The following is a 13,683-nucleotide window of genomic DNA, read 5'->3' on the forward strand; positions in this document are numbered from 1 at the left end:
CAGAACTCGAACACGTTCTACCGAATAAACGAATACTGTTGTCATAGACCAACTCGAACGTTCTATTATGTACACAGAAAATGGAACCTGTGTGCGGTGAAGATGACGGGATCAGCACGTAGATGCTGAAATCTCTTCCTTCTTTCATACAATACGTATGGTAACGAAGTTTTTCCCGTCCAACATCCGAACGAAGTAAGTAACGACCGCATAACTCGTTAGGGCTCGTGATGCGATCGTTGTTCTTCTGTCGTAACATATTCAAAGTTTTGCATAGTCGGTTGAGAACGACAAAAGCTTGGTGATAAAGCTTGGTGCAGTCGCGTAAGCGAATACACTAGAAGCGGCGAGGTGGAGCTTAGCGATTAGGATCGAGTGGTACCTCTCCCAGTAGCACTCATCTCTGCAGTTCCCTATGGTCCTACTTCGATCCCAACCGTTAGCTCCACTGCTTCGCTTCGAAGGCAGGCACTTTGAGTTTCGTGTCGTTTTGGCTCTGGTTATCTCAGAGTACCTTATATAACATGGCGAAGAAACGACTCACATAAAGCGAACCGGATTTCTTCCTGATTTGTCCATGATCGGCCAGGTGTTTGAGAGGTGTCAGGAGAGTGACTGAGGCGTGGCAGCGGTATTCAAAGTCTTCGCAGTTAGAATTTTCGGACTTAGAAGTTGTCCTCCGTATCCCTAATGTTGGTCATGTTCTCAGCGCGCTTCGCTTCGATGGAATGCAGAAAAACTCCGTTCGACGGCGGTGTTGTTGTCCGCACTACAGCCTGGCGTACTCTGCTCCTTTGTTGCTGAAGCGTCGCTGCCAGCGCTATCGCTAACATCATGCGGGGGACAGTTGAGCAGTGTCCAAAAGATATCGTCCTATCACCATAATGACGTCTCCAAATCGATCTCGAACCAACAAATCGAATTGTTGAAGCTGCTTAGACTCATTTATATGATATTATCTTTGACTGGTAGGACTGTCTGTGTAGAAAAATGCATAGGAACTTTAGTTCGTTAAAATTTATGAGCAGTTTTCTGTTGAGTCCTTGTGGAAAGGAAATGTACTTTCTGATTTCAGGAGGCGAGAACAGCAAAATTATAACGAAGGGCGGAGCGAGCTGCGCAGAGTCACACCTCTGTTGATAAATAAATCCGTATTAGATTTTGACTTTTTTCTTAGATTTTTTTCCTTTGCCTTTCTCCTTCGATTTTCAGTCTTAGTAACGGGATGAGCGAAAATTGCAGCCAAAACACACACGCGGACATCCTGGCCCCCTGTTTGGGGAGAGTGCTTCGCGCTCCGTCCGCCGAGTGTCAAGAGAAGGTGGCATGCAAATTTTGATTAGGGATCTTCCACAGGCTGCAGTCGAAGGTCTACAAGAGGAATATGAATCAAGACCAAGAAGCGATGGAAACAGAAACGTTCTATGACCATTTTCAGAGGCGAGAAGTTGTTTACAGTTAAGAAGGTGAACACTCAGAATGATCGTACTTACGCTGTTTCAAACATTTTTGCTACTGTGACTAGTTCGTCTGCTTCCTGCTTCTGTCATGGTTTTTGCCGCGATAACATTTGACGATAAAATGCCTTTGTGACTCGATCCTTTCGGAACAACACTAGTGAACACCCAGAACCTGTTCCTTCAGAAAAACAGATTGCTACAAATGTGGTTATTTGTAATTCAGAAGCCCCAGATAGTCCTGGCTATCGGAAGTGTCTAAGGGCGGTTTTCATAGTGACTTAACGCTCACTTTGTTAATCACTCGTGGACTTACCCCTTAGACGGAATGCCTGCTCACAAGGCAAGAATGATGCAAGGCCAATCTTCACAACTTCACTGGCTTTGACGAGTGGCCGGCCAAATCTCCAGATTCAAATTCGATAGATTGCGGCGACTCATCAACTTTGGCAGTTAAAGGCGCGGATTTCATGTGGAGTATCCGTATACGGGGTCGTAGATTATGGAGACGACGGTAGTTCCGCATCTCTTTTCATCTCTCCCTGCATCACTGCAAACAGCCACCTCCAGAATGCTGTTTTGTACGACGCCATCTATTGCAATGCTCCACCCCTAGCGCCGCCTCCGCCCTGCGATTCGTCGAAAATCAATTCGGACTGCCCCTATAGGCAGTAAGGGACGCTAGGATGGCGCGCTGCAATAGAAGGCATCGTACAAAACAGCATTCAGGGGCCGGCTGCTTCCAGTGACTCAGGGAGAGATGAGAGGAACCACCCCGGTCTCCATAATCTACGACCCCGTATACGGATACTCCACCTGAAATCTGTATCACCCCAGATTCGTGGTATGCTGCCTTTAAAACTTCGTCAGAACCTCACCGCTCGATGGATTTACGATCTCGACCTCTATGGATTTCTATGGAGAAAGTTCTGGAGAAGAAATTGAACGTACTCAATGCCCTAATCTTTGCGCGGCACATTCAATGCCTTTTCGAGAGGTCTCAAGGCATGTGTCTATGCCAGTGGAGGTGTTTTCGAGGTTTAAAGGTGGCATACCACTAACATGAAGTGGGGGAGGAGGCAGGAGGTGCGTCCTAATGCACCTCGCAGGAATTAGAGCGGTTTCCACGTCGTTGCTTACGACGATTAGGAATACATCATCCAATCCTTAGCTTTTCCCGCGGATTTCCTCACCGCGAGAAATTCGTGGTATGCTTCCTTTAACGTCGTTTCTGGTTTCCAATAAAGCCATAAATGTTGTTACATCGCTGATTTGTCAATATCGTTACATTTTCGTTATAGGCGATTTGATTTTTTTTTCGCTAAAATGTTATCTCATCCTGCTGTGAAATCTAGTTTGTCAAAATATTGACGCCTTCATTACTCTACTAAAGGATAAATGCACAAATGTAAAATCTTCTGGAATATTACGGATCCCAAAGCTCAGTGATCGAAAAACGGCGCTACTTGTCGAAATATTTGCAACTTCCTAACTAGAATGATAATCTGATTCATTTCCAATAGTGAGCTGATTGAGGATGGAAGTACAGTGGAAGCAAGCAACAGCAAAGTATTTTATTCAAATTTTTGACTGGTAATAAACAAGTGGGAATGAGGGCATTTTGAACACAATAATTGACAATTCAGATGAAGCGAAGCCATAAAATGTACGCGAACAAGAGATCAACTAGCACTATAGAGTGCTTGTGTTAGTGGATGACCGTTCTTTCTACCTTCTCTTGATCAAACATTGAATAGGACTGTAGTAGCAGGGTTTGAATCGCTTCATCGGCAATGTGTCTTTTTTGTCTTTCTGAAAAGATCCTAATTGGCATTGTCCGGTCAAAACGGCCTGAACGACGTGCAGTTGTAAGCTCAACGTGGTTGAGCCAGCTGGATGGGATCGAGGTGCGACCATCGCTCGCTTCCCTCAGGCACCATCGGTGACTGATGGTAGCGGAGGTTACCAGTCGGTCGCATAAGCGGCGGTCGTTGGCGCAACTGCACCGAGCTTCTTCAGGCCAATGAGATGAATTTTATTAAGTTCACACCTACACCAAGATATCAATGAAGAGGTTCTCCAACTGCTGCGAATAGTCGAAAGGTGCGTATTTTCACTCGCAATAAATCTTTTTTTCTCCGAAAACGGGGAATGTAGCCGTTTCAACGCCGTGAGAAGCGTGCTCATTTCTTATTTTCGTTAAAAGAATATTTTAGTTTCAATTTCTCAAATGATTGTCACTAAGTTTGAATGGAAACATGTAGATTTAGGTCATCAAAAAATCCTTGAATTTTTATCATTTTCTCACGCAAAAGCAGTTTTGGTCTCCAAATACAACTGACATTTTTTGTCATGCAAATTGTAAATTTGAATTTTGAAGAGCGTTCACCTGCAATGCACTGTCACCCACTGGGAAGTCTCTTCCACCACGCCACTGTCCAAACGCTATGCGATTTTCATAGGGTGAATCCATAAACCTAGAAAAAATTCTTTTCCAATTGGAACGTAGAATATTTTTCTTTTTCTTGGGAATGAAATTTCATTGGTAAAGCTCATCATTACTCCTCATTTACTGTAATCATAAAAATTTTCGTTGGAGATTTGACGTGCTCAAAACGAATTTTCTGACAGTAACGTGAGGTAGTAGCCAATATCACAGGAGACTCACAGAGTTTTCCTCCTTTCCGACACGATCTTCCACGTCCTCACTTTCTTTTGTTTTCGCATTTAATAATGCATAGGGAACAATAGGCATGAACAATGAAAATATCCTTGCAATTTCAGCTACCTCCTGTAGAATTTTTAAAATACCTACAGTTATAAAAGTTCTCTACCACGCCAAAAGTACAAAAATTCTATGTCTATAAAAGTCTATAAAAATAAATTCTACAAGGAACCACCTTTCTAGGGATTGCGAACTTTGTAGGGATTTTCAGTGAATTCTTCGAAAGCAAAATGACTAAGCCTATGCCCTTTTTAGCGAATATATCTTATTGAACTACGAGATTCACTCCAGCGCCGGTAAGAAAAAGAGGATCATCCTACGTATGCGCTAGAACTGAGATGGAAAGCAAAGGAGGTCATGTTGAGAGAATCTCCACCGTTTCTTACATAAAGTTAAATAAACAAATAGAGCATCATAAAGAACCTATGTTTTTGGCCTAGCTATGTAGTTGTTACTCGCAATTAAACGCATATTTTTGAACATTATCCTTGAAATCACAGGGTCTTGCTGCAACATGCTCTACTATGTTGCAGCAAAACCCTGTGATTTCAAGGATAATGCTGTTGCCTTTGCAGATAAAGTGATATGAAACAAAGCGCATAGGTACTCACTCGTGAATTAAGAAACGTTAAAAATGTTGTAGGGATTAGTATCCCACTTTTATTTTGAACTACGGATCTAATTGTTTGAATTTTGCTTAGAGTTCCCGTTAATTGATATCTTCTTTAGTTCCCATAGGCTTTAAAGTGATAGGAAAGTTGTTAGCACTGACTGCTATTTGACAATATTCCTCTGTAATTAGATAGGATAGTTACAGAAGCCCTCTGTAATTAAGTAAGATTGTTACTGAAACAGAGCTAGCGTGACACATTGTGATAAGTCTGAGAATTGAACTCGACTCTCCTTCCTATCGCAGTTTTTAGGAAGAGATTAAAAGCAAGGTTCAGGAAGTCGGATAGGGCGCCTCTACAGTGTCCCTCCAAGTAACTCAATCCGCCAGAGGACGCAATCAGCGCGCTATCGGAGCTAACGCAATTTTCTCGCCTCAAAAGGCAACAATCTGCACGAAACGAGCTCTTTAGATGTCAGAAGATACTCGTATCTAGTTCTGAGCCGCCGGAATTTAAGAAGAAGCCATCATAGGTTAAGATAGCGGGATAAAAGCGAAAAATTCAACCCGTAGTGAACATACATATACCAAGGACCCGCTCTATACATTACTGTATGTAGCCCCGAGCTAGAATTAGTGTGATTGTGCAGATATGGTAAGGTATTCTACTTTGAAAGCACTGGTTGGGATGAACTGAACTTGCAAAAGGGGCACCAACAGTGTTATGGTACGTTTCTGAGAGTATTTCTCAAGGTCCAGAACATTTCGAAGTTCTTTTCAAATTTTCTTAAGTGACTTCCTACGAACTTCTCCACCTCTTCTTCTGTGAATGTCAGTTTATATCCTCTCCTCCTCAGTAAATTCGGTTAAACACTTGCAAAATACACATATTTGTGTCGCTCCAAACTAAACCAATACTTTAGCGAAACTTATCCGTCCAGGACCTTTTTTTGCTCATTTTGAACAATTCATAACAGCTCAGAAATCTTAGTTTTGTAGACAAGCCTGGGAGACCATCGTTACTCACTGTTCTCTTTAAGAAAAACTGAAACTCTTGAATGATTTAATAGCTGAGTATCTAGAGCACCGTTAAGTGCCGAATCTCAGAATTCTCCATAGATGATGTGTTTAATGTCTCAGTTTACGGATTCGTCACTCATTTCCAAACTTCAATTAAACAGTATTCATCCACATTTCATCGCATTTCCACTCTTCCAACCAATAATGGTCTCAAATTTTGGAGAAAGTACGACTCAAAAAAAAAACCAAGAAAAAAACAAAACAAAATGGAGAACTTCGTTCAAAAGTCCGTTCATTTTAGTTCCAACCATGTTAATTCAATCTACCACCATTACATCAACCGCGCCGGACCGGGACAGAGACAAATTCGTAATTGGGGTACGGTAAGGTGGCGATAAGGTATGGAATAATCTATGAATTGTATTAAGCATCACCTTTTTGCCACCTTACCGTACCCGGTTTGTTCGACGGAGTAGCACTTCTCGTCAAGAACAAGTGAATTTTGAAAGAGAGATATTGGAAGTCAATCAGAAAGATGGGAAAGGACTCTGATAAATGGAGAGAGTATGTTTTTGAAGGAAGTTTTGTTTATCTTAATCCTAGCTTTGGAGAATAAAGATTAGAGAATAGAGTAAATGTACATAGAATACCTCATTATTTAGGGTTTAATCTAAACTTTGCGATTTACGTGCACAAATCAAAAATTACAAAATACGGCTTTATTTTGATTTTTGTAATCTGTGAATTGGACAGATGATTAAAGTAGTTAGGAGGGGTCAATCTGCTTGGGATACATCAATTCATTCGTTTTCAGTATAGAATTCAAAAGTTAAGGTTTGTGAACGTATGTGCGGTCCCCAGAATCATTCGCGGGGCAAACTGATCTATCACGTTTCTGTACTTATCTCTAAATACAAGTCTGGCATTCTAGGAGATTCATTCCATTCTAGGAGATGCCTCGGAGGGATGGTTGGCTTTAGGATGTTCTCAAACCATCGAAAGGCACTGATAACCCCGTCATCACTGTGTTGCACCCTTAACCCCTTTTGCATCCTATAAAATCCTACAGATCATCCTTTCCCTTCTTCACGTTAAATGCTTGGAGTAATGCTGTGCTCAGTCACAGTTCTTGGTCTTCACACCTTTACAAAACATTTATTCCACTTACGGGATATTTCTCAAGTGATCCACAGATACATGTCAATTTGAAGTAGATTAGTGGAGATTCTAGACGTTTCCATTCTAGAACTAACCTTATGGACAAAGTAAAACCGATACTTTCCGGCAATTGGACGGAAATCTTTGATGTGATGTAAATATCTGTTGAAGAAAAGGCATCGATGAAACTTGTATTTTCGTTACTTCTTTCGTCTCATTTCGAATACCTCTCCTTAACTGACCTTACCCATCCCTCTATGTCAAATTTTAGGATTTCCAACTCGTCCAGTTATTTTTGCACAAATATGAACTTATAGGAAAGACAAAAAAATCACGCTTTGATATCTGAAAATGACGTGATTTGAAATCTAAAATCTAAAGGCAGAAAAAGGAGCAAATGACGCGGAGAGCGCACAGACTGCAGCGTAGGAGCAAATTATCGTCGGCACTCTACCTTGGTTTGAGAGAATTGCCTATCGGCGTTGTCTCTATATTTCATATCGAGAACGTCCGCTATTACTCAATGTAAAGTTCTATTCTTTTCCTCTCGGATAATTATTTGAATAATTATTCTTTGTCGAAGAGTGATTAAAAGTAGATATTATGTTTTCGCAGTGAGACTGCAGACTCCAGGTACCATTAGCCGAGGTTTTGTGGATAGTAAAAAGAGGTACTAGAAAGTGCAATAATCATAAGAAGTGTAATTGTTAGGTACAATTTGGAAGGATTTTTGAATTTGAAAAGTCAGGAAACTATTTTAGTAAGAAAACCTCTCTTGTGATGCACAAATAAGAACTATTAGAAACTATTTCTTTTGTTGTTGGTCTTGTTTGTTTTTTTTTTTTGCATAAAATTTGAGTTGCAGACATCAACATCCTTGCGTGCTCTTTTGAGTGCTTGCGTGAAAATGGTTTGGCTTTTTTCTTGTTCGTGCTTTACACGAATTAAAAAAAAAAAATTTGCTTAGATCCAACGCTCTGTTTGCGCGCTTCTTCTTCGGTTTCTCTGGAATGCTCACGTTGGCGAGGAGAAGAATTTTATCAGCAATTTCGTAGCACCATAATCTCTTTATAATGAATATGAGCGGGTGGATCAACGAAATCCCTTGGCTCATTCATTATATCGTAAATCTGCATCGGCTAATAAGTATTTTTCCCCCAGAAAAGGAAAAAAAAACGATTTTTGTGTAAAAGCGTTAATCCCAGTGGGATTTGTAGTGTTCATCTGTCAAGTGATATTTCAAAGGCTGCCATTTCGTAACAGACACCTTTTAGACGTTCATGTTTTCAAAGATTCAGGAGAATGTGGAAGGGTATAAACAATCTTGGCAGTACGATGGATCGTGAACAGAATCCTGGGTTCTAGAACCTAAATCCTACGTAAAATCTATCCGATTTTATGCTGGAAGTATTAGTAAGGAGTAGTGGTACTAATGGAAAAATGAGAGCAATCCCAGATAAAAATGAAATCCACATGTTGGTTGATTTTTTCTTGTATCCGAAGTTTGGCATGTTTTCCTATGGATCCACTGCACACATCTTAAGTGTTGATAAGTGATCAGAGGTGCCGTATGCGCAGCTCTGATCAGCGATGTGGAACGGAAAGCAGTATGAAAAGGAAAGTTCGTCTTCTGAAAAATTTACCTATCGAAAAGCCATTTGTCCAAAATGAGTGATAGACTTCTAATCATTTTCTCCACCTATGCAGCAGGGAAATAATGGTATAGCCATCAATGAGGTCTGATCACCAGTAGAAGAACACTGACGTTTGTTGTTGAGTTTAAGTGAAATCCAAAAGAAACATAGATTTGGGTTGGTCTTTTTCCTCACGAAGAGAAACACGAGTGTAAATCCAGTGTAAATTTTTTTCAAGACTATTTAGGCTAAGTTTTGAATGAATTGGATGACATCTATATAGTACAATTAATACAGCTGATAATTGGTCTTATACATGTTTGGATACAAATGTACAGTACCTAGCTGGTAACTTCATTTTCTCTTAAATTAAGTCGGAAAGGTTGCATTGCATATGGCGCTTTTTTCGTTACACTGCCACAACTTATTCAGAACAACATTGTTTTAAAAATAAGTTTTACTGCAAAACTTCTTTCAGTAACTTCTCCATCTAGGAATAAGTAGATTCGAATTTTCGTTTCCGAAATACGTTCCTTAGATTCTCTAAAAAGCTAAAAAATTCCATTAATGTTATATCGGCCGATGTGTGTTTCTCTGCAAAAGTTCGGATCTCAGAAAAAGCTTGCAAAATCAACTTTACAAAGGAAAACCTTCAAATCCAACTTTATACCGGAGAAATCGCTCGAGGGCTATTCAAATCGACTTTGATCTGCTTTCATCCTTAATTTAATCGCTTGTCAACAGAATACATCCCTGTATCTCTAGTGGTTTTTTTTTCTTCAGGAGGCGAAGAGGATAATTTAGTTTTCACACAAATCATTTAGAATTTGCTCTCCTAGGTAACCTAGCACCTTTCCTCTTTACGAGACCATAAATGTGATTAGTAGCATCAAAATGTGTAGCAGCTCGAAAGATAGCCAGCACGCAGTTCGGGTTACTGTAACAGTTGGCGGCCTGAGATATCGGAGTGTTTACTTCAACAGTACCTTTATGTTTGGTAAGAAATTTTAAAAAAGAGCTGTTTTGCAGTTCAACAGGTGCGGGAAAGTGTTTGAAAAATAATTTTCTTACGAGACTTGATAATAATTAATTGATAATGAGATATCTCGAAATTATAGTTGAAGGTAATGAACATATCTCCAAAGCATCCCATCAAAGCTAAACAACTTTAAATTTCAAAGTGTTGTACAATTTAAGCTGTAATGTTTTTATTGAAAATAAATTATCAGGAAGGGATGCAGCTGAAACCTGTAATAAATTTCAGATGTTGCCTGAGTTTCAAAGTTCTGACGGAGTTGTTGTTTCTCTATGAATTTCCTGTATTCCTTATTTGCTTTAGAAAAAGTGGGGGAAGATATATAAGAGTAAAAGACCACTATTTAACCCAAAAAAAAGAGAAAAAATTTCTTGGGGATTCCTTCTGCTATGGTAGGAAAACTTGGAAAAGGATAAGGAAGTGCAGCTCCATTTTTTAAATTTTCACGATTGCAATTATTCACTCTTTTTTTATAGAAGTAAACCTGTAACTGGTGCATAAACACATCAAAAACAGTACTTTTGTGCACATTTCTACAAAAACACGGAAAATATATTTAAGCTGATGCTTTAAGCTTTAAAAATTCTTTTTTGAAAGGTTTTCAGTTTTCACTTTTATCTAAAAAATTATTCGGCATAGCACAACATCTATGTTCCATTGAATTATACTTTCGCATTCTTTCTTTTCTCATTTTCTTCATAAAAATCAAATGGATTTAGCAGGAATTCAAGAGGAATAGTGTCCTGCTAGTCTTATGAACAAAATGAAGGCTTTATAGCACAATCTAGCCATATTTTCCTTCCTGTGCGGGAAATTTCCAAATAGTAAGTTACTGGTAAACCTCTGCCACTTCAAAAACAGCATTTAATGAGAAAGACTCACTTGCAGTCTCTTACATTTGGGATCATGTTTTTCACAGTTTACCTGCTGGAATTCTGATAGTGATGCACTTGCGGAACGGCGTATTTATAAAAATGAACGTTTTTCTCCTAAATAATACAGTTCCATTCTAATCCAAAAGGTCCGACAGAATCTGATACAAGACAAACACTGAAAATTTCGAGGTATTTTGTGTTCACAGCAAGGAAACCTCTTCCAGTAATTCTGAATACTAATTCACTCATTATTAGTGAACGAGTTTGTGTGGTGTGCGAGTCTTGCTAGCTTTCAAATGCATATTTAGTGAGACAGTGATCCTTTTGTCCCTTTGAACGTCACTAATTGACTCAGGGCAAACATGCTATTCAGGAAAATCTGGAAATCTCCTAATGGATCGAAAGGTAAAGTAGAATAAGGTACTGGAGCAAATATTTGGACTCATAAGTATGAGGATGTGTGAGTTGTGTGAAGTTCCAGACATACGAAGACTTGACATTTTTGATAGATTGTCACTTATGGGATCTGTACAAAATAATTAATTTCTAATTTAAGCACTGATATCAGCGGGTGATGTCATGACCGCTTTCCTACTATGCTAGCCGTACACTGCCCTTATTATTGTATCTATAAGTTCTTACCTGTACGGTAACGCACCAACGTAGTAATTCCCAAGACTGAATGAATGTGTTAGCGAGACAAGCGCAAGGAATAGGCAAAGGCTGCGAGACATGACTGAATAAGAGTGGGCGGAGTGTGAAGATATGCGAGAGCTACTGAGGATGGCAACGGACCATTAGTGGGTTCACATGCCGCTTGATGAGTTCACTTGAAGGCGGTACAAACTTGCCATGTTCGGATACTTCTGAGCCGATGAAAGATGATCTGCACAGCAGGGGAAAGGTTCGGACAGACCGAATTTTTGAATGCACCAGAGCAAATTTGATGGATTTGAGGCCTAGTGCGAGGACTCCACAGTTATGCACAGGTCATCCTCGTAACTTCCTTGAAATTCATTGTTCTCGCTTTACTTTTATTCATTCTTCTCCTAGATATATGTTATATGATTAATTTCGCTACACTTAATGACAACGATAATGATTTCTGATTAGAGGAGAGATGAATTATTAGAAACGCGTAGTCCATATCAAAACCTTTGTTCTATTGATCCAGTGATTTTTATTTTGATCTACCACTTGCTGCTTTGATTTTTTCGATCATAAAGTCTCGTCGTAAAACCCGTAAAGAGGCAACATGCGGTACAGAAAATCTGGTAACGATAAGGACGCAAACTAATTAACATCCCTAACGGAACAAGGTACTATTCTTTCTAAGTTCCAAATGCTAAGGATTTCTAGGAAAAATATGAAGGCGCTGAAAACAAAACTGCTTAGACTCAAAATTTTACTCGGGTCACCAATCAGGTCTATTTTTGTTGCTACGCCTTGCGAAAATCTGGCTTAATATTCCATCATACTTTCCTTTACATCTTAAAATCGCATGGTGAAAATCACCTTGTAAACTTTTTTTTAGACTAGGAGACAACGCAGAAAATCTGAATAGTCTGCTAATCGAAATTGAATTTTTTCACAAACGAATTTCCAGACACGTTAATGTAGTCCCCTTCAAAATACTCCAAATTCGGCAGAGTGCACTTGAAGCGTCATTGCTTCCATTCATGAAAACCCCATTGAAAGTCTCTTTCATTGAAGCCCTTCACTAAGGAAGCTATTCACTGCTTAACCATCGTTACAACTCTTAAAATTCCCTCTTCTCGCTCTCGAAAACATCATCTCGACACACCTCTTGTGATATATGAAAAGTTCCAAAATCACGCATTTCATTCCAACATTTTTTTCTTCATTTTGATGCAAGGAACGTCACATTGATTGTTAATAATTCTTCATCAAAGTTATAGACCGGTTTAGATCCTAAAAAAGTGGCCAATTTAATAATTACATTGATTCTTGTACTTTCGAGTCATTTGTCCATCCTAAAACAGAGGTAAAACTTGTTCTGCAACAGGTGGAGGTGTTAAACAGCACATTCTCACGAGCCAATTAGGATCGTACTGAAACGTTTGCACTCTCGAGGGGAAAAGAGCTCTCTCAAGCACTTCCAGACGTTCCCTTTCGTTCACTTCTCTCTCAAGGCAGCGCATCTCGAAATTGACCTGATGTGGAAAATCAAAACACCACCCTCGTATAGAACAAGAAATTCTCTATCGAACACTGTGTAACATTTTCCGATACATTTTATTTCAACGTGCATTTTTAAGAACAAAAAAAAAATACGATCAAATGCTTATTTCTCAAGCCAATATGTAGATGACCCGTCTAGTAGGCTCATAGCGTTACATATAGCGTTTCAGGAAATTGTACGCAGTGCGAAAAACTGAAAAAAAATCACGTGGGAAATGGTGTTCCTTCCTACGAAGTCAGTTGCAAGGCGCCTCCTTTTCACACGCGCCGTATCCTCGTGCGGGCGGTTGAAAATCAATGAGGTCTTCTCGGCAGCATATTCGAGTGAAATTGATGAATAGACTGCTCAGGGAGAACAGGGAGTGTGTTCATAGGAGCGCGTGCTAACGTACCTCGTAGGAAGAAACGCCGTGCTCAAGCCATTTTTATGACTAGAAGAAAATCGTAATCTACACTTCAATCTCTATGTTTCCCATAATTATCATTTCCAGGTTTCCACACTACGTGAATTTTGTGACGCCGCATGACGTCGCCTTTAATTCATTGCATGAACCTACTGGACAGGCCATGTATTGAGTCGAGGAATAAGTCTTTTGCTATATTTTTTTCTTTCTAACTTAAAGATGCACACTGAAATAGAAGGTATTGGCGAAAGCTTACATAACATTTGAAAGATAATTTCTTGTTCTACACGATGATTCACGGACACGAGTGTTTGGATTTTCTAATTTTATCTGTTCTTATTTTTGCGAGTAGTTGATGTGAAATGTCTACCGAACAACTAAACGGACCATTTTCAACACCTCTTTTGTTTTGCATTTAATCGAGAAGATAACGCAGTTGACGCGGGGAGCGGCACCGTACATGGAGGAGGGACAAAGCTTGAACCATCAGCTGAGCAATTATTCAGGGATGAAGGGGAGACTTCTTTTAGATGAAAGATTTCGATTTAAAGCAAAAACAAGA

The 13,683-nt window shown here is 39.6% G+C and overlaps 1 protein-coding gene across 1 annotated transcript; it reads right to left on the minus strand.

The window, feature by feature from the left end:
• Nucleotides 1-3,185: 3,185 nt before the first annotated feature.
• On the minus strand, nucleotides 3,186-11,249 carry RB195_001064 (uncharacterized protein; the record flags this gene model as incomplete). Its single annotated transcript, XM_013441056.1, has 3 exons — nucleotides 3,186-3,269; nucleotides 3,847-3,934; nucleotides 11,158-11,249. The coding sequence occupies 3 exons, from the start codon at nucleotides 11,247-11,249 to the stop codon at nucleotides 3,186-3,188; spliced, it is 264 nt and encodes an 87-aa protein (XP_013296510.1).
• Nucleotides 11,250-13,683: the final 2,434 nt, after the last annotated feature.

This window comes from Necator americanus, chromosome IV (assembly GCF_031761385.1).
Source record: "Necator americanus strain Aroian chromosome IV, whole genome shotgun sequence".
Lineage (NCBI taxonomy): Eukaryota > Metazoa > Nematoda > Chromadorea > Rhabditida > Ancylostomatidae > Necator > Necator americanus.